The sequence below is a fragment of the Phaethon lepturus genome, unplaced genomic scaffold (genome assembly GCF_000687285.1).
Source record: "Phaethon lepturus isolate BGI_N335 unplaced genomic scaffold, ASM68728v1 scaffold1713, whole genome shotgun sequence".
In the NCBI taxonomy this organism is placed as follows: Eukaryota; Metazoa; Chordata; class Aves; order Phaethontiformes; family Phaethontidae; genus Phaethon; species Phaethon lepturus.
Window position 1 is genome coordinate 13,467 of NW_010529484.1, and position 20,384 is coordinate 33,850.

General features: G+C 42.6%; 1 protein-coding gene across 1 annotated transcript; it reads right to left on the bottom strand.

Moving 5' to 3' along the window:
• Nucleotides 1-11,817: 11,817 nt before the first annotated feature.
• On the bottom strand, nucleotides 11,818-16,112 carry NDNF (neuron-derived neurotrophic factor). Its single transcript, XM_010283939.1, has 3 exons — nucleotides 15,925-16,112; nucleotides 14,775-14,899; nucleotides 11,818-13,875 (listed from the first exon to the last, which is right to left on the bottom strand). Exons 1-3 carry the CDS (start codon nucleotides 16,110-16,112, stop codon nucleotides 12,485-12,487), a joined length of 1,704 nt encoding a protein of 567 aa, XP_010282241.1. The 3' UTR covers nucleotides 11,818-12,484.
• Nucleotides 16,113-20,384: the final 4,272 nt, after the last annotated feature.

Here is a 20,384-nt window from a genome sequence, read left to right on the forward strand (position 1 = left end):
CATCCCACATGATATTTTGTCCCCTTTCTCTGATGTACAGTATCTGCCTAATGGAACAAAGCAACCAAAAACCCTGTCATCATATAAATCAAGACATTTATGCATTTCAAATGCAATATGACATTGATGAGTGCTACAGCAGTCCAACATCAGTAGTAACTAGAGCTAGCTTGGACTAAATTCAAAGACAAGTCATTTTTAGTAGACTCTAAGCATACCTTTTATGACAGAACATTTACTAACAATTTTGTTTCTATGGGAGGGAAGTAAGGGGGACAGGGAGAACAAGACAAGGATTAAGAAAACATCAAATGAGAAAAATTCACATTCAGGTGGAGAGGATAGTCGGGAACATGGATTCCCTGCAGGTTTGAGTAACCTGCAAGCTTTCACTTGTTCATTCAGCCATCAAAGAGCATATCCCCACAGGCTTTGTCCAAGGGGCAGACATTTGGACTGCATTAAGCTTCCAGGGGGTATGTGTGCAAAACTCCAGTATGAAACCGTTATTAAAAATGCTGCATGTTTGCTATTCCTGTGGTTTGTCAGAAAGGTCACTATTTAAGATGTTTTCATTTAATGAAAATGTGCCTCTATTCTTGTTGTTTGGTTGTTTTTCATGTATGTTCTTCCTCCTCAATATCATTGTTTGTCATCATATTGTGAAGTATCTTCTTGTTCCTCTAATTGTCATGGAATTGGTTACATGTTATAGATTTGCGTAACTTTTCATTACATTAGTGGTTAATTTACAGATGGGTATGTTCCCACCATAACAACTTCTCTGACCTCCTTAGGAAGTTTTGGACCAGAGTAGGATAAAAGCAACCATATTCATTGCACAGAGCAGTGTGGGAGCTGCATTACTTTAGCAGATAGAGACTTGTTATACCTCTCAGGAACTCCTCATCAGATTGCTACCCTCTTTCCTCTTAATCTGATCTAAGCACCTACGCTGAGCAGACACCTACACTTGCATTCACACAGGTCTACTACAACAGTAACAAGTGTGAGTAAAATTATTCATCCCATGCAGGACATATATCAAATACCAAACCTCCGCTCTTCATTATGAGCATGTCTGTCGAACTAGCAGAATATAAGCTGCCTAGACAACAAAAAACCCCCCAGCAATTAAGGACTTGAAAGCACAAATTCCAACTGAGGTACAAGGCAAAGAGATCTCCCAAGTTAACCTTTGCACAAACTGGAGGTGTGGATAACTGTACATTTTCTCCATTATATGAGAACTTATAAAAACCTGCCTTTTGTATTTTGAGATGGAAAAGGATATTAGAAAAATCATACAAAGAAGCACACAAACAACTTTGAAAAGATAGCCAGAAAACATTAACAGATGAGTTAACAGTAGCTAAATATTTATATTGTACATTTTACATTTATCACAACACACCCTTCTTTTTCCAGAAAAATGTCTCTGTTAGAGGCTTGGACAGACAGTACCCAATTTATTTGTTTCTCTTGGTATATTATGTTCCTTTAAAGCAAGCGATGGAGCCAAGTGGGCCCCCCTGCAAGGGAAAGGATGCAGTACCTTCATTTGAGAGCTACTGGGTATGCTTAAGGGGAGAAGCAATCAGCAAGGAGACAGAAGCATGCAGTGCAGGCTCAGGAGATAGCTGAGAGCAACAGGAGAAGCTAGAAAAAAGCCAATGACAATGGAAAAAAAACTCACTAGGGGCCAGAGTGAACTTGCAGTCTGCTTCAACCCCAAAAGCCACAGAGCTGACTGAAACCAAGACTGGAAGCGAGGACAAAGTGAGCAGCAGGAGATTTGTTTATAAACCCTTCCCCATGTCTAGTCTGTCTTTTCTCTCTTGTCTCTGTTGTAAGAGGTTTGTCTGATGTAGGCTTTGTTTAAAGAGAACCTGAGGTTTGGGTTTAAAAGCTCCTTGAGGGAAGAGGTCTGGACAGACCTACCTCAAAGCTCTGGTCAATGATTTTTGACAGAAGTAGTTTGGTGTTTCATTCAGTTATGACGACATACTTAGCTACTATGTGCAGCATATAAGTAGTGGCTCTGTCAAGCTGTACCTCAGAGAAGTGGGAGTGAGTGACAGCATCACAAGCTATGCACAAGGACACAATTTGAGCTCAGAAACAGCAATGATCTCAGAAGCAACTCCTTCACACTTCATATTAAAGTCAGCATGAGGCTCTGGTAAAAAGAATTTCATAACTTTCCAGCCTTTATCCACTTCTCCCATACTTCATCCAAACTAGGAGCTGCTGATCACAACCTCTGGGCAGAGCCTCCTGCAAAGCGTGCTATGAATGCTAGTCTGAGTTATTATACAGTCAGCTGTAACGCCACTTGAGCAAGGCCAGATCAAACATCTCCAAAACACAATGAGAAAAGAGGCTTTGATTGTCAATACCTACAGGGAACCTACAACTGAATGGGATCCAGAAAGAGTTGTAACTTGCTTTAACTCACTCCTCAAACCAAAGCAGGAGGCACTGTGTTTACTCTGCGTCCTTTAGATCTGCTCCACCCTCTCTGGAGAGGGCATGAGACGAATTACCCAGCACTGAGCAGTCACCAATTCCAGAGGAAACAGAACCGCTGTATTGTCTATACACTGTCACGCATCATCTGCCTGCAAACCGTGGTGCACCAGCCATTGTCACTGTGCTGTCCTGCCAGCTGCACAATTTGAACAAGAGAGGGTGGAAGAACATGAGGAAGCCATTAGAGGTTAGGAGCAGTTGCCCAACATGACTCAAAGATCTGAGGAAACATAATGGAATCACTGATGAGCAACTGTCCATCCAGTCAACATGTGCAGGCAGCCTGCAGTTGCTCCTGCTCTCAAGACAGACTAAACCAGTTCTCTAGAGCAGCACAATATATGCATTAGCTTAGTCTATCTGCCTGTTAGTTTTAAATGTGTCAAAAAACCCACAAAACTTTTGGGAAAGAACAGCTATGAAGAGACAGTACTCAGGAAAGTCCTCAAGAGGAGGAAGAATGCCTCACTATTGAACAACGAAGGGAGAGAGTTATCTCCAGCTTCTAATTATAACATTATGTAAAACAACTTAAAGTAAATATACTTGTGTTTATTTCGCATTCAACTTCCCAGTTGTGTGATGGGAAATTGAGGAGAATAAACACAGTAATAATAATGGGGCCAGATTGCAGCTGGCATATGCATGGGTATATAGGAGGAAAAATACCAAGAGTGCCCACAGCCTATGTGCAAGCCCTGCCGACACTCGGCAGAGTCTTCATCCTTGTGTCCTCAAAGAATTCATTAATTCCCCAGGACACAGAGGATGAGCAAGTCCTGATTCCACCAAGGAGGAAAATAAGAATAACATTTAACTGCCTGAAAGGAAACACCCTCCCACCAACATCATCCCTCCCTGATGATAAGTTATCTGGCTTGGAGAGGTAACATCCTTTTTTATAGGCATACTATCTTGTGTCTATAAACAGTGAGTATTCAAATCATAAAATCTCTACCTGTTCTTTTTCAGTTTTCCTCACAGTAGGTCGGATCAGTAAGGAAAGTCTTAAGAGGAGGAGAGGGTATCTTTTGAAGTGAATGATAAACATTTATCTAACAGTTCATCAAAAGGTACCTCAACTCTACATTTTCCATCAGGCAGAACTCAAATTGTAAACCAGTGGCCTTTCCAAAATGCACAATGGCTGCAAGATCAGAATGCCAACTATACGTTCATTATTCACTCATACCTATTATGAGATAGAGAAGTCCCTTTTTTATTACAGATACCTACCATTAAAGAGCAAGTTATGCTGGAAAGTAATAACTAGCTGCATTCAAAAACCTAGCAATGTTATTGGGTCACTTAACCTTGCATTTATAAACATTTATCTTTAAAAGAAATGGCTTAAAAAAAAAAAAGGGGCGGGGGGGTATGTCCCGCAGATCCTGGTTTCAGGAGTAGTTGTCCAGGCAAATTGAGGATTAGGATTACTATAACCAGTTAAGTGGACTTTAGAGAAGCAGTAAAAACATTCTTCCAAAGTCAGCTTTGGAATCATTGAACAGATTAAATGAAGTAAGAACTTGCCTCTCTGACAGTATTAATACCACAAGTTTATAAACCAGTCTAGACACTTTAGAAGACTAAACCTTCTGTTAATTTTATCAGTTGCTATCATAGCCTTTCACAGATTCATCAAAACTCTAAACAGACTCTACAATCCATAGAGTAACTGAAGACAATAAATGAAAGGCTCTCCTCAGTAACATGGAGCTACTGGGGAAAAGGTTTAATATGGAAATGATGTGAAAAGCCCAGCTTCTCCTATACATGTAGGTTTAAATTACACAGCTAGAAACAGCTACTGCAGCTCAGCAGGAGAATGCAACATTTGTAGAACAGCAGCTTGAAAAGGCAGGGAGGTGGGGAAGTCATTTTTACTTGAGTGTGCTGTAAACATTAACACTTAAAGAAACTGGGGGGGTGGGGGGTGTAAGATCTTTTACTTTACAAAACATTTAAATCTCAGTTTCTGTTCTATATACCTCTGTTTCACCTGAAATAGTGTGCAATCCCAGGTGTGGAATGGCACAGGTAACAAAATAGCTATGAATTGGGAATTAAGTTAAACCACTGAGCACCAGACATCAGATCATTTTCTAATCCAGACTCTCTGCTTTTCTTCCCCATCTAAAAACACATGCTTCTACTTCAAGAATAAGCAGAATAATTTCTTGTCTCTCATTCTAGAAGCAAAGCAAGCTAAAGCAGTGTTTCCCATTTGTGATTTAATGAAGAAGCAGTCCTACTCCCATCTTACAACCAGATTTCACATGGTCAGTCAGACCTTTCACTAACTAGCCAGACTTGCTCAACTTTTAGAAAATGAATTTTGACACAATTAAAATAAGAACTCGGGTCCTTGAGCGAAGGTATGCATTATAATATTAATAGTTAATAATCCTGTCAACATTTATTTAAACTAAGCCATTGGAGCAGAAGTTTACAGTTATTTCAGCTGCCTGTTGCTACAAGGCACATTTCTCATAATAAAGTGAAACAACTAAGCACATGCCTGCTTACTTCTAGTAGGTGGTACACTACATACTGCTAGTAACTGAGAGGTTTCACTTGCAACATAACACAAACAGCATGTAACCTCTCCAGTCAAAACCACCCTGTCAAATTCTGTATCTGCCATTACTTATTTGGCATCTAGAGTACACAGGGCAGGTTTTTCAGGAGTGTGCAGTGATGGCTGGGCCATCAAAATTATTAGGAGTAAGTTTGATGAGAACTAATGCCTTCTGGAAAAGGCTCTCATAAACTAGTCCACTCATTTGGATTTGCTGTAGTGGGAAGATGCATTAGCATCCACTGAATCTAGGATGTGGCCTTTTTAGATTGCTTAGTACAAGACTGATGTGGGCAAGAAAGAAATCCATTGACTTCAAAAGTCTAGATTTTTGTCTGGAGCAAGAGTTTGTTTCCCAGTAATACAGGCTGTAACAACATCAGAGAAAGTGCTCTGCCTGGTACAGCAAGAGCTAAGACAAATGTTATGTTTTTAAGACAGTTTATTTCACATTTTTCCATCTTATGTTAAGCACTAAGTACATAGCTAGCACTGTAATTAAACAACCAAGCCATACAAATACACATACACAGATCATATAGATATGTTTAGTTCCTATTCAGATTAAAACAAATTAAGCCTCTGAATACCTGTAGCCTTAAGCAGCTTAGAGCCTACCCATGCTGCCACACAAGAAGTCTGAACTACCATCTGAACCCAGTATTAAAATACAGGCATAGCCAGGGTGGTCAAAACAGGTAATGAGAATCAGTGTGTATATCAACACAGCATCAATAGCCCCAAAACCCAGAAATTAATTACTTCCTCTGTATCAACCTTTTAACAGCTTTGCCATTATGTTATCCCATATTTGTGATATGAAATACTTCATTGTTTACTCAGAGAGCAGAGAAAGACTTCCAGAATTCTTTTGTTTGTTTTCTAAAGTAAGAAGACATCATAGTTTATAGTAAGCCTCTTATGCATGAGGCTCAAAAGATCTAATACAGGTAAGGAGTACATATGCTTTTCAGGCAAAAGGAAGGGGGGAAAAAAAGGGAAATATGTTCTTTGATAGGGCCATATTTACAAATGGCTCACAAACAACTAGCTAAAATTCCAGTATCACCATAAGAAAAAATAATTTTCCCTGGCAGGACTAAAAAAACAAAACCAAAGCCCTACAGATCTGAAAATTCTCTTTTTACTTAAAGGCAAGCTTAAAAAAATAAAGACAGCCTACCTACCTCTAACAACTTACCCTTATCTTCCCTCCTCCTAAGGCAGGACTGGCATCTTATATAGTTCATGTTAAAAGGCTTGTTAAAGGAAGCAGGGTCACTTGGCCCCAGTGGTGAGGCTGGTAATGAAGCCCAGCTGCATCCTCCTGGCCTCTGCAGGGCTGAGGGGCAGCTGCGTGCTCTGGAGGGCAGCCTGGCTTTTCCCGGTGGAACTGGTTTGCACTTTGTGTAGCTGCTCAAATCAATGAAAGCAAGGTAAAAGCAGATAGAAAAAGCCATCTTTCACCATAAAAAGTCTATGTAAGAGGGAAGGTCAGCAGAGAAAGAGGTTTTTACAGGGTTTTCCTCAAGCTTCTATGGCCTTAGTAGGTGGCTTTGTTGATACGCCACAGCCCCATGTTTTTTAACATAATCATTGTTACCTGCCTCCCAGAAGAGGAAGTGGAATTGCTCTGAGCTTGTTTACTGGGAAAAACTATCCATCTTATTCTGCTGCACCTCCTAAGCAGATGTGTTTGAGTGAAAAGCAGTGTCAAGAATTAACAGGCAAAAAAATAAAAAGTGTATAATAGGCAAGAAAAAAACATTCATGTTCCTCTAGCCTGCTTCTAACATTGCTGTAATGCCAGGAGATCTTTTAAGTAATAGCAAACATTATGAAATGGAAGAGGACATAAAAGAAAATGTTAATACCTCAGGAGTACTCCGGTCCTTTCTAACTTTCCATACTAGGGCAAGAACTCCATGTATACTTTGGCATCCAGAATCTTATCAAATATTTTCTTTGCATATGCCAAGACTTTATCTGTTCATTTTAGCTTGGACCTGCAAGAATGCTTGCACAGTGAAATTGGAAAAGGGGAATGAGAGTGGAAGTACACAGTTAAATTGTCCACTTTATTTCACGGTAAGCAATTAGTTTGTGGTTAAGAAGAATATAGATTACTATTAGTGGAAAAAGAAGCCAAACAACCTCCCTTTCCCAAGTAGTCAAATACATTCTTGGCCAAAGAAACAATTTCAATTAGTCTACACACATTATTTAACATGCTGTCAATTCACATGGTCCTTGTACTCTCTAGAGGGTTTTGTTTACAGCCCAAATCCCGAAATGAGATCTGCATAGGGGAACTCCTGCCCCTACACTGACTTCCAGCCAGAGCAGGTCCCTGTGTGGACACAGAGCATCACGTTACAAGACAGGGACCCAACTGACATTAATTGTACAAGGTAGCTACTAATTAAGTTGATACACAAAGTGGGGGAAATTGCCAGACAGACTGCTTTGAGAACAGTTCTCTGGACCAAAAGCCACAGAAAATCTGGACCAAAAAGCCAGTTTGCAGTGCTTTCAGCAAAGTAACCCTTCCCAGCATAGTTTCTTTGTTTGATTTCATTCATTATGCCAAGAGTGAGTTTGTTTGACTTCTCTGGGAAATGGGCTTACACTTCTGAAGCAGACAAAACCACTGCGAGGAGACGCCGCACTTTTCAAACATGAATTATATTCCTGGTGCTGGCCAAGTGAGAAGATAGATAAAATATGCATTTATGTTGAAACTGTGGGTTTGAATTCTTTTATCTGAGACATTAAAAGATCTTCCTGAAGTAACTCTTCGACCTGAAGTGCTTGTCGAAAGTGGCCTTAAAAGTTGAGAAGGCTCGCTGGCCAGATTAGCAGAACTACATGGCAATTGGCATTTGGAACTAAACATTGCACTCACGAGTACAAGGTTTGTTGCTGGTTTTATTAGTAGCAGTATGTTTTTTATAAGACAAGACAAAAATGAGTGCCACTTGTAGAAAATGGAAGAGATGGCTTCTCTGAGCCAAACAGGAGTGGGCAAACACTGACATTTCCTAAGGCTCTGTCAAAGACCAACAGCTTACTAGTACATGAGTAACATTTGATAACTGCCAGCCTTTAACCTATGGGAAGAGCTTTTCATAGTGTACACCAGCCTTCAGCCTCATGTTCTTTACTCACTAAATAATTCTGAAGTCACAGTAATTTGAATTAATAGATGTAGTACGGAGAAACCAAATTACTGGCTGTGCTGTGCAGATCTGGGACAATCTCTGTGTGGTCAGTCAGACCAAAGATGCATGTATTGCCATGAAACTTCAGGGCTGATCTCTGCTATCACAAAGGTTTATGAATAGGTTTCCAAGCAAAGAGGGAGAGAAAGAAGAGTTCAAGGTTCCTGATAGAGTTGCTCATCATTGTTTGTGTACTGAATTAGATAACGTGCATTTTCATATCCCGTTCAACTGAACGTATTCAAACATGGTAACTTCAAAGCTAAATACAGAAAGGACGTTAGGCAACCACAGCTATTGTGGGTTTTTTTTACGAAGTGCTAAGGTAAAAACAGGTTTGCTGTTTCGAATAAGGATTTTTCTTTCTCCCTGGTATGTTATCAGTCTTAAAATTGCTACTTAGAACCCAAACAAATATGGCTCTGAGACCCATGCATTGTTTTTACAAGTAGAGTTCCTGAAATGAAGTTGTATGTCTGTGTGTATAACTGGTTGATTTGTTCGGCAGTTTTGCTGCCATCATAACCTTAAGTTGTGTTCTGTAACTCACGGACCATTTTGTCCTTTGGGCTCTATGAAGCTTACATTGTAAGGCTGCTGCCAGATTTGTCAGTAAGTAAATCAGTAAAATTAGATAAGCTCCACTTTGATTGATGAAGGTGTTGAAGATTATCTTGCTGTGGTATGCAATGGCTCAATGACTCTACGCATTTTGAAACAAACAACAACTAAGGAAAAATCTGTAGAGGATTTCTTCTCCGTTACACAGTCCTGCAGTAGATAGGCCTTAATGAGGCGCTGCCATCAGGGTGGGCCACCATATTACTGCTTCCCTATAGCCCTGCATGTTACTCAGCTGCATATTCCAGCATGGCATTTTTTTCCCAAAGGGACACATACTGTCAATACGAATGCTGAACTCCATTTAACATTCTATTTCCAAGCTGATGTTTCTATTGTAATTACCTCTCCAGCCTTATGCTTAAAAAAATTTTTATATGTTATATATATTTGTATGTGTATTTGATATACCAGCTTTTTTTTTACCTTTTATTCCAGGTATCTATCTATTATATTCTTTAAGAAGTTTTTCATATGTGTTTTGATGTGAAACTAGGGATACAGATGTGACAGTGGATTAATAACAGGACTAAGACCAATGTAGGGCAGCAGTTCAAAGTTACTGTTGTTCTGTGGCCCATGTGAAATGCATCTGTGGATTTATTTCTCAGTAGACAGAAAGCTGTAAATTGGTGATGAGGTAAGCCAGAGGATGAAGACACATATAGTCGGAACTGTATTCACAGCCAGGCTGATTGGCAGTGATGGGGCATGAGGAAAGCTCTTCCATCGCCCATGCTATGGCTCCTTACGTGGGCTCTGTGCTTCACAAACACTTAATCTGGAGCTTTCCCAGTAGAGGATACCTATTTTACTTTAATACACACTTCAGTCACTTCTCACTTAAGGGAGACTTATATTTGCACTGTATAGACTGGTGCCCTTATTTTTACTCCATCCTTCAAAATAAGAACTGCCTCTCTGAGATCCACTTGACTCCATTAAGACCTGAATAATAACAGGATGATTAGTAGATGTGATACTAGTATGGTCTCGGTTTCATCCAGAGGAATAAACAGAGCTAGTTGTTTGGGAAAAGAAGAATTCCAGTGGGAATAAAGGCAAATATTGTGACATTTTTCTTTGAAAATGTAGTGTTCTGAAATAGAAGATGCATGCATCTTGGGGGATTTTTTCATTTTGTGACATACTGCAAACATAAGCGGTTAGCAGGCAGAAAAGCCAAGTGAGCTGGATGAATATCCAAATGGAGAAATCTGGCTAAAGGGAGTTGGAATGGTGGTGAAACATATGTTTTCAAGTAAACATCATAATAGGCCAACGGAAGGGGTACTGTTCCCCACAAAAGCATTCCTCTATTCGCTGCTGCCATTTAAAAAATGCTTTTCTGTTGTTGCCTTTAACTGAGGGACTTGGTAGCTTTTTGGACAGTGAAATATAGGGCAAGTATCTCCCTGGCAACTGGTGATCCAACACTGGTGCCACAGTCCCGTTCTTGAGAGATTCCCAGCTGTAGTCATCTACTGCTCACCTACACCCTGGCATGGTAACCTAGCAGGCACATGTTAGTGAAGCCATTTGCTTTAAGAAACCAGTGAGATGTTTTCAAATGAGGAGAGGAGATCATCTCTGGAGAAATCTAAATTTCAATTATTAGGTTTATTATATAATTACATTAAACACAGCAGGTATCTTCTAATCAGTCTTCATACAGTATGAATCATCACAGCAAACTCGGCATGTGGAATGGCGTGGGAGCTCATGCAGCCATGAAACCCTGCTGCTGCCCACCAGTCTGCAAACCGGAAGGTGCTGGGGGCAGCAGAAAGGAAAAGCTGAAGAGCTCAGCACTACAGGCCCAAGGAAGACTGGAGCTCACCTCTGCAGGGGTGGAGAGTTCTTGTCTCCCCTGTGAGCAGCCTAAGAGGAATCTCCTTTCAGCCTTTATGTGGCTCATCTTCAGAGCCTCGAGAGGGATGCAAGTGCTGAAGTCACAGCAGTGAGACTTGTGGACAGGCACCTAAGGAAGAGACACAGACTGTCTTTGAATAAGCCCTGACATCCACTGCCTGAGTGCTGCGGGACTGATACATACAATGGGACCAAGAAAAAAAGGTCTCAGTTACCTGTCCTGAGGCCCTCACCCATACTATAATATTGGGACTGAGGCAGCATGTACCCTGCTCATAGGTGCTTGAAATGGGGCTGGTCTAGTTGCTCCTCAGAAGTTTGTTTTCCATTGAGCAGCAAGTTTTTGAGTCAAGGAAGGTGACGTGGAAAAACAAATAAGAAAATTTAGAAAAGATGAGATCCAGACATTTAATATTTTAAAGAAACCTACACAATGGAAATAACTGCAATTTAATGAAAGTACACATTTTTTTCTTAGCACTACCATTCTTGTGAATGGAAAAAAAAATCCCCTCCGCTTATTATTACTGCGGTCAAAACCAGCAGCATCCAGAAAGCAAAAGTTTTCAGTGATAATCTAACAAAAATAACAACTGGTTTTCTGGTGTATGATTTGTTTGAATTGTATGGTCTAACTCAGACTGCAAGCTCCTTGCGAAGCACTAGCGACACTCACAACCACAACAAAACAGGATCCATTCTCACCCAGGACAAGTGAAGCTCCTCTGTGCTGTCCTGCTCCTTTAGTGCTTGTATCACTGTAGACCCAGGGTATGCCACAAATACCCCTCCTTCAATGGCCTGCGCTCCCTTGCAGGTTTTATCTGACTCTGTAACACCAGTAATTCTACTGGACTTCAGTCACTTTGCCCAAAAAGATGAAGAACAAAAGAGAGGCACGTCCTAGCTGAATTCGGTTCAAGTTTCAGCATGCCTCGTCTGTCCCCAAGTCTGTTTGCCCCTTGGAATGTCAAGAAAAAAGAAACAATGTATAATCTAATATTTTTAATTTTATGTACAGGAATATAACATTATGGCAACTTTGTACATGAAATACATACAGTATTTAAACATGAAAATCAGCTAGGTAAGAATTTACATTAGCAATGAAACTGCTTCATGTGCAGCCCAGTTAATACTTAGTTTAGATCTGTATTTTATTGGGGAAAGATTTTAATAGTTTACAATCATAGAAACATAAACATTTAAAACAAGACTCTAGAAAATAATTTACAGAAACCCTACATCTACACTGAGAAAAAGGGTGTATGTCTGTGAGCTTTGTGTGTGAATAACAAGGTGGACGAATGATGTATCTCAGCCTTTTAAGTATAAAATAATTTAGAAGCAGTTCATGCAATATGGAAGTGAAGGAGTGCCAGTTCCTTCGAGGTTTCCTGCTACCTTGGACATCTACTGAGCATCACATGTGGGTCACCGGACACATGATAATACCGTTGCCAGGTGCTGCCAGAGAGCACCAGCCTCAGTTCCTCCAAACAATTACTTATGTAAACATAAATATACAAGTTGATATCTTTTCTACACAGTACAAATACAGGTCACAACTTCTCAGCTGTGCAAGTAGTCAATCCATATACTTGGAAGCAGGATAATGTTCAGACTGGAGTTCCATATATTTCTATGTACGGGGGCACTAACAGAACTTCCTTGTTTTCACCAATTTGCTCTGATATTTCACAGACTGCCCACCGTGCCCTATCACGTAAACATCCAGCAGGTAGGACATGCCAGGCTGCAGGCCTCTGATTGTCTCTGTGGTCACTGCTTTCTGGATGTTCTGGCTGTGGAAGTATTTACAGAGAACCTTTTCCGATTTCTTCCTTATATCTGGACCCAAGCACTGGTTCTGCTCTCTTTTCTTCTGCTCTTCGTTGTAATTGTCATCCACTTCCCTTTTGTAGATGCAGAATTTGTTTCTCTCCTGCGTGCCCAGCCATGCCACCGTGACTGAGGAACACGTGCGGAGTTTGTCAAAGGCTTTGATTCGTGTATCTTCAGGAAGCGAAGGAAATGACTGCTTGTTAGGCCTTGTTGTAGCCAGAACCTTCAGCATAGAAGCACCTTTCTTGCTTCCTTTCAGCCTAATGAGATATTTAGCTTTTGCTTTTCCCCGAAGCTGGAACTGCCGCACACCCTCCACGTTTTGAGACAAGAGAAGTTTTCCATCTCTTCTAACTTGGATCTGAACAGCATCCAGGCACGAATGAACAGAGAAGGTGACTTTTTGGTGAGATGAAACGGGAGCAAAACGTAGAAATTTGGCTCCCTTTCTCTTGATGAATACATCTGTGACCTTGCCATCCTTCAGTTCGACAGTTTTCTGTTTAGCCTCCTCCTTCGTTCTGGCAAAGGTGCCAACGTATGCGGTGCTCATGTTGGTGTTGGTATTTACTGCAAACATGTCAAAGTAGTACTGCGTATCGGGCTTCAGGTCTGACACTGTGAAGATGTTCTTGTTCCAAATACAAACTTTTTGCAGGTCAACTCTTGGCTTGGAGGATGTTTGGCGCCCAAACTTTGAAGATGATTTTAGGAAACCACGTTCTTTGCCAGAGTTGTCTGAGGGAAAGCCAAAATGGGCAAAGTCAAACGGACTGAAATCCAGACCTGGTTTTGGGGCCATCATGAAGGCATCATCAGAACTGAGCTTGGCTTCAACAGCACAGAGGCTTTTGAAATTGTGTTCTTTATTGATGACTATGCAATACTGAATTGGCTGTTTCAGTAAGGAGGCAGTGGGACTTGGTTTCCACGCCAGCGTCACTGTTGTACGTCCCAGAGAAGTGACATCGATTCTGGGATCGTAAGGTAACTCAGGATAAGGTTGGTCCGATTCTGGAGTGGTGGTTGCATACACTTTAAAATGTGTATCTTTCTCTGTCGACAGCAGATCTAGTTGGTACAAACCAGATGGGGAACTAGAGGACACAAAGTACTCAACATCGTTGCCTTTATAAGAGAACAGCTCTGTGCTTTCCTCATTAGTAATCTGCTGTTTCTGTTGCTCAAGAGGTTCTGGTTCACCTAGTTTATAAGCAAAGAAAAACATTTGTACAGACACAGTCTGCAAATCTGTGAAAATAAAACTCTAACGGACACTTCTACATGAAGTACAAAAGTGAGACAAAAAAGGAAGGTTTTCTCTTCTGAGGAAGATACTTCTGTCAAATCAGAGAGGGAAGCTGGTTTGGCACTCAGGTTAAAACCAAATGCAAAAGAAATTGCACCGGACCTGTATTAACGGGGTCTCACGAGTGGTAGCTCATACCTTCCACTAGACTACTTCAGGCACCCAGCTTGGAGATGCCATACAGCTCCCCAGGGGGAACTGACTCCGCTGCCTGTTTCTGGGCTTGGGCCGTTGGCCCTCTGAGTCATGCTAAAACTTTGTGCCTAAATGCAGCAGGGGCCAAAGGTGTGTATACAACACAGCGTGGTGTGTATGACACTTAGCACTTGTGCGAGAGGCTCTGGAAGCCAGAGACCTTTTCTCTCCTCAGTAGCAGTTATATGTTTATCTGCAAATAAACTCCACGTCTACAGACGAGTCCCCCTCCAAGGGGCGAGCTCAGCCCTGCTGCAATGCCAGCCCTGTCTCTAGTTCTTGTCTTGTATACACAGCTCACAGCAAAGCCCCCATGAAGCTGAATTACTCTGGGCAAACACAGTTTGTTGTGGCAGCATCCAGTGCACTCTGTAACTATACTTTTATTTTTTTACAGCCCTTTTCCTTGTCATGTTGCTACCTGCTGCCAGTTTCCTGCACAACAGCAGGTCGGGGGCTGAAGATCTAAAAGGCAGGAGATCATAAAGATGGGCCTGCTGTGAGACTCAGCATCACACCGAGACTGGTCTGAGTGGCTTCAAATCCAGGAGAAAAGCAGGCCTCTGAGGCACGAGGGAAGTCCTTGGTCATTTGTTACCTGAACCTTCTCCACTGGCTTCCTCTGGGAGCTCTTGCACACTCAGTTTCCACTCCAGAGGGGCATCACAAGGTGTCACTGTCACTGCTAAGGGAGTGTTGTCCTCTTCAACCACAAAGAAATACCTAGGGGAAGGTTAACAGACCCATACATAAATAAATCCTGATGGCAGCCAACCGGCGGGTACTGACTTGACGTGATCATGATCGATCTTGGTGGGGCAACAGAGACAAAAGCATTACTTACAGGCAAGTGTGTGCAGAGGGAATATGGAAAGGCCAGTGGGCGAGAGCTAAGGAGCTGAGGGGAGTTCCCCCACTAGCACAGTGCTGCCGAGTTCACACTTGACTTGTCAGGACACGGCAGAGGGGTTTCTGGCCTCCTGCCTTCCCCTCCATCAGCTTCACTTTTTACCCCTACGCTAACTATACAGTATAAATGGTCACAAAGGTATAAGTGAGGGAAACGGGATCTTTCCTGGAATTTAGGGATATGCTTTTCAAAGCAGGACGCACATTTTATGCTATGTGGAAGCATAAATATAATGGAAGCACATATAGATACATGAACTTTCAGCTGTCCGCCCACACCCCCCCAGTCACTGCATGTCATTTATTGTAAAATGTTTCTCACTGACGAAGGCTTAAGGAATTGTGCAATATGAGGATTAAGGTGGCACAGCTGGTCTTCCCTGAACTCTTTGGAGCCTCAGGTTCTTCCCCAGTCTAACCTCAGTATTTTCTGACCCATAGGGTCAAGGCTGGGAAGTGGGGAGTTCAGAACAGGCTGGCTTATGCTGCTTCTTTAAAGCACAAATGAAATAATGGAGAGAGACAAGTGTGGTGGGGTAAGCCTGTAGTTTCTAATTTCCTTCCCACTCCCTTTGCCTCCAGACATGGTTAGTGGCCCCACTTCAGGGAAATTCTGCGGTCTGTGGGAGCTCTGGGCTTGTCCCAGAAATCAAATAAATTGAATAGGCCCTCAGCCAGGGAGGCCAGATTGGCATGGAAACTTGCATACTTACTTCACCAGACAGAACACTGGCATTTGTATTTTTCTGGTTTGGATCCAATCTCTATGTCAAAACATCCAGCAAATAAAGCTACTATCTTCAAAGTACAACTTCCTCACTTGAACTGGGCAGAAATACCTTTTAGGGGTGTCTCGGAAGAGGTAGCTGCTAATTTCGGCTCCATCTGGGATGACTGATGAATCATGAAAAAATGCTTTGTCCCGGATCTGCATTTGGAAGAGCTCCTCATCTCTGGTAGGTAACTTCTGGGGCCTGGAGCCGAGCGGCAGCAGCAGCAGCAGCAGCGGGCAGCGCAGCAGGAGCATCCTACAGCAACGACAGGGAGTCCCACCTGAGGAGGGCTGCACCACCCGCAACAGGACCTGCCGCCAGCTTGTCCCACACTGGGACCATGGCAAAGCTCCAGTTTAGCCATGACCCACGGTCACTGACTTGGCCAGCTGCAAAACGGTGTGGCTCTTGTGGGACGATTTAGTGCTGAAAAGTGGACATACCTATCGCATGTGCTTTATGTTTTGCTGGCACCTTCACTGTACTGCTGTACAAGCACGAGGAATACATATTGTAAGGACTACGCTTGCATTGTCACAGTGCTTGGATAAAGTATGTAAATAAGATTTTTCCATCTTGAACTCTAATTGAAAGCAAGGCTGCACACTGGTTGCAAATTGGTGTCTCGCTCTCATTAACAAAGAGCGAAAGCCTCGCACACACTTTGGTAGAGCTACAGTTTGATGTTTTGCCATAGCAGAACTAGAGCTCGCTGGACACGGGAACTAGAGTAAGCAGAGAGCAGATGGAGGTTGTATCGACTTCACTTAGGAGATTCTGGTTGGGCTTCCAACAATCCTTTGAAAAAGTAAATATTTCTAGGGAAATTGTTCTTTATAAAAATAGTGAATTAGGAAAACATGTGATATAAACCCACACATATTCAAAGCACATTGGTATTAGCATGCAATTCAGCAGGGCTTAATCCTCGAGCCTGATGGGAATTGCAAAACACAAAAGCAGAGAATCCCTTACAAATTAGGCATAATAATTCATAATCTCAGCCTTTCATTATTATGTCTACAACTAGGTCAGTAATGACTACCCTAACATATACAGTGGGACAGGCTGGAAATCTCCTTTCAGTACAGTAGATGATCTCATATGTAATGGCTCTTGGGGTATGGGGGGGTAGTAGGGAGGAAACAAAGCCCATTTCTGGTACGAGTATAGCGAGTTTAAATTGCTAAATGATAACATTTATTTCTTATTAAAAAAAAGAAGTTTAGGCCATTACCTAAACTGTGTTAGCCACTGGCTTTGGGGAGAAGCTTGATAAAAAGCTGAGCTGGCAGGAGGAGTTTTATCTCATTGTTATTTAGCTGAATGTGCAGCCATGCGCCGCTTCTTGTACTGTAAGTTAACTATGGCTTTGTTACAAACTTCCTTTTTAGTTTTAAATCAAATCTGCTGTTGAGATTGGGGGGGTTTTGCCTCCACTTGACCTTTGCCTTATATTTTATGTAAAAACAGCAAACATAAAGCTTCTTGAAAAGTGGCATGATGTAGTCTAAGCCATAATAAAATTGTTCTTCCCTTTCAAGCACTTCATTAAAATATAGACAGGCGCCCCTGAGGGAAGCCCCAGCAGCCTAGTCTTTCCCCCTCCCATGGCTTTACTGTCCAAAAACCCCAAAGGAGCCACTTGAGGCCGGTGGGTCACGGCGCAGGACCCTCCTCTTCACCCCAGCACACTCCCTCCCTCTGGCCCTTGGCGAGCTTTCAGCAAGACCCACTCCCCGGCAGCCCCAAAATCCCCACATTCCCCTTCCCGCTCTCCTCTTCATGGAGGCACGTGGCCAGCAGCCTGCCAGCCTCTGCGCCTCTTGTCATCACCACGTCCCTGCTGACGCTCACTGTGGGCGCCGGCATCCTGAACATGGGAATTCACCACAGGCAGCACGGGGTTTTCTCCTCTTTTTTTTCCACCCCCAAGCTCCTGAAAAAATCTTCCCCAATCCCCCCTTCCTGCTGCCTCTAGCTCCCCTCTGCCATGCACAGAAAGGAGGCTGCAGCATCTGCCCGTCCTGCAGTCCATCCTGCTCCCAGTGTGGCTAAACACAGCCACCTACATGCAGGACAGCAGGTCTCCAGACACCAGCAAGGCCCACGGAGCACTATTTTCACCTTCATATTGCTTCCTCTGCCTCTAACATCGTTGTTATTTAACTGCTCCTTCCACCAACAGCCCAGGTCCCCCCCGCTCACCCCCCTCCCCTTCTCTCTGCTGTCACTGGCTCCGTTACCTCAGCTCATTCCCACCTCGCTCCCTACTGTTTTCGCCAACTCGTACCATCCAGCTCGGTCCCTGTCCTTCATCTCTCTGCTTTCCCACTGAAACTGGTGATACAAGAGAAAATATGTAGCAAGCTCCAAAGTAACTGTAAGTTGCAAGTGACATGTACCGAAAACTCCCTCACCAGGATGCAATTTTATCTTCGCCTCCTTTCGCTCGTGCCTTCTCTCACACCAAGGGCTGTGCTACGCCTTCCTCAGCTTTCTCCCTCCCCAGCCGCCACATATTCCTGTATTTGCAGCCACATCTTCCCTTTGCTGAGTGGAAAACCACAGGAAAGATGAAAGCGAATGCTTGGGGTTCACCTGGCAGAGTTTCCCCTGCGGTCATGTCCCAGGTAGGCATGGAGACCGTGGAGGAGCCCCATGTCCCCTGCGAGCGAGCAGCAAGCGTGCCAGGGAGCCCTGCGGTGAGCTTGCTGGTCGGTGGCCCCACTGTCTTGCGGGGAAGCCCTGCCTGTGCCGAGGCTGCCAAAAGTTATTTTGCCATTGGAGAAGGCTGCGCCCTTATTTATTCAGCGATAACCTAGTGACAGCAACACATGGCCGCGGTTCCCCATTTGCAAGGCTCGTAACGCTTCATCTCCAGAGCTCACAGGTCTCAAATTGTGTGCTTCGTTATTGTTCGGAGTGTTTTAATAACAGGTTACTGCAGCGCTCTGCCCTACAGAAGGGAAAGGAGTAAAGGGCTTTACCTAAGGCACGCAATTGCTACCAGTTCAATCTGGTTTAGCTTTCGCAGCGTTTGTCCAAATTTATCCCAACCAGGCCCTGACTTAGCTTTCAATAACAACAGACATATTTCCTCAAATTCAGACTGAAGTGTTGATACTTATCAGCAAAGTTAATGACATTTGACCTTTTGGAGCAAAGATTGTAAGTCAAAATACTTGCTGACTTGAGTCACCGAAGTCAGCAGAAACCTCCCCTCGCAGAAAGCAGGATGAGTTCCGTGTGCGCTAACACACTGTTTATTGATTTTTCAAGTATTATCGTTGGCCAACAGGGAAGAAATTCTTTCCAACTTAATCACAACAGTTACAGCAGATTATTTGGTTAGGTAAGAAACTCTGACACTTTCTGCAGACAGCGTCCTCCACATGAACCCCTTGAAACTGCAATCGTGTATATTTCCACAGTCAGTTCCAGTGCAATGTAACCTCTATTAAAATAAACGATTTTTGATTATAGGACTAACCAGGCTAAGCTTCACTTCTTAAATAATTTCACTAGCTAATTCACTTAAAAAACTCCTGTAGGCAGCATTTCCGTCCCTGTTACCAAGCACGATGTAATGACAAGGTACAGATTTGTCTCTGATTTCTTTATCTAATTGTAAAAGCATTTCAGCTTAAAAATAACCTCAGTGTTACAACATTACATTATAATGTAACATTAATGTCAAAAGACACATTAAGGTTAATTCTGTGATCCCTGCCCAGGCTGGGCAGGGAGCACCGGCCCATCCCATGCACGAAATAGCTTGCAAAATTGTCAACTGTTACTGAAAAAGAAAAGTTTTATAATCTTTGTTCCTTTACAAACGAACAGGATTTTGGGTGCTTCCATTTTCACATATCCAAACTCAGAGGCTTAAAACGGGCCCAATTTTCATGCATGACACTTTCAAAAGTGGGACACCTCAACAGCAAAGAGGCATCCAAAACTCACTCACAGTTTTTGGAAACGGTGTTGTCAGTGTTATGCCACCCTTTCACACAAGTTAATAAACAGATTTTATTTCTTGCAGTGCACTTATTATAATTTGGCAGAATTTTAAGCTCAATTCTCTATAGTTTACTCATGCAAACCATCAAGAAGAAAGCAAAAAAATTATTTATTTATCCCGTGTTTCTTTCTGGGCAAGTTCACTGCTGGGCAATGACTTTGAGAGAGTCCCTCAGAAAATGCACTTGCTAGATGTGAGCACATGAATTTGTGCTCTCCCACCCAACGCTAGGAAACTTCCAACAACCAATTTTCTTGTCTTGGGGTGCCGTGCTCCCAGACGGTTTCATTTTTAGAAGCCAGTTACAAGCTAAGGCCTAAGCGCTGCACTGTAAAGCCATACAAATTACATGAAATATGTTGTGCAATTTTTATTCTCCAGACTGTGCCACCTCCTAAATGCCTTTTACTCCCTTTTCTACAAGTTCATCTTGTTTTCTTTTCTTTTAAACTCTGAGTCAATATTTTATTGATCTATTCTTGCTTACTGGACGGATTTGCCT

Bases quoted from the DNA above. Each gene is read 5' to 3' on its own strand.
- NDNF (XM_010283939.1), bottom strand. From the start codon at position 16,112: ATGCTCCTGCTGCGCTGCCCGCTGCTGCTGCTGCTGCTGCCGCTCGGC. The intron at 14,900-15,924 runs GTATTTCTGCCC...ACCTTCCCCTAG, and splicing joins TTCCGAGACACCCCTAAAAG to GTATTTCTTTGTGGTTGAAG. The intron at 13,876-14,774 runs GTAACAAATGAC...CTTATAAACTAG, and splicing joins AGCCAGTGGAGAAGGTTCAG to GTGAACCAGAACCTCTTGAG.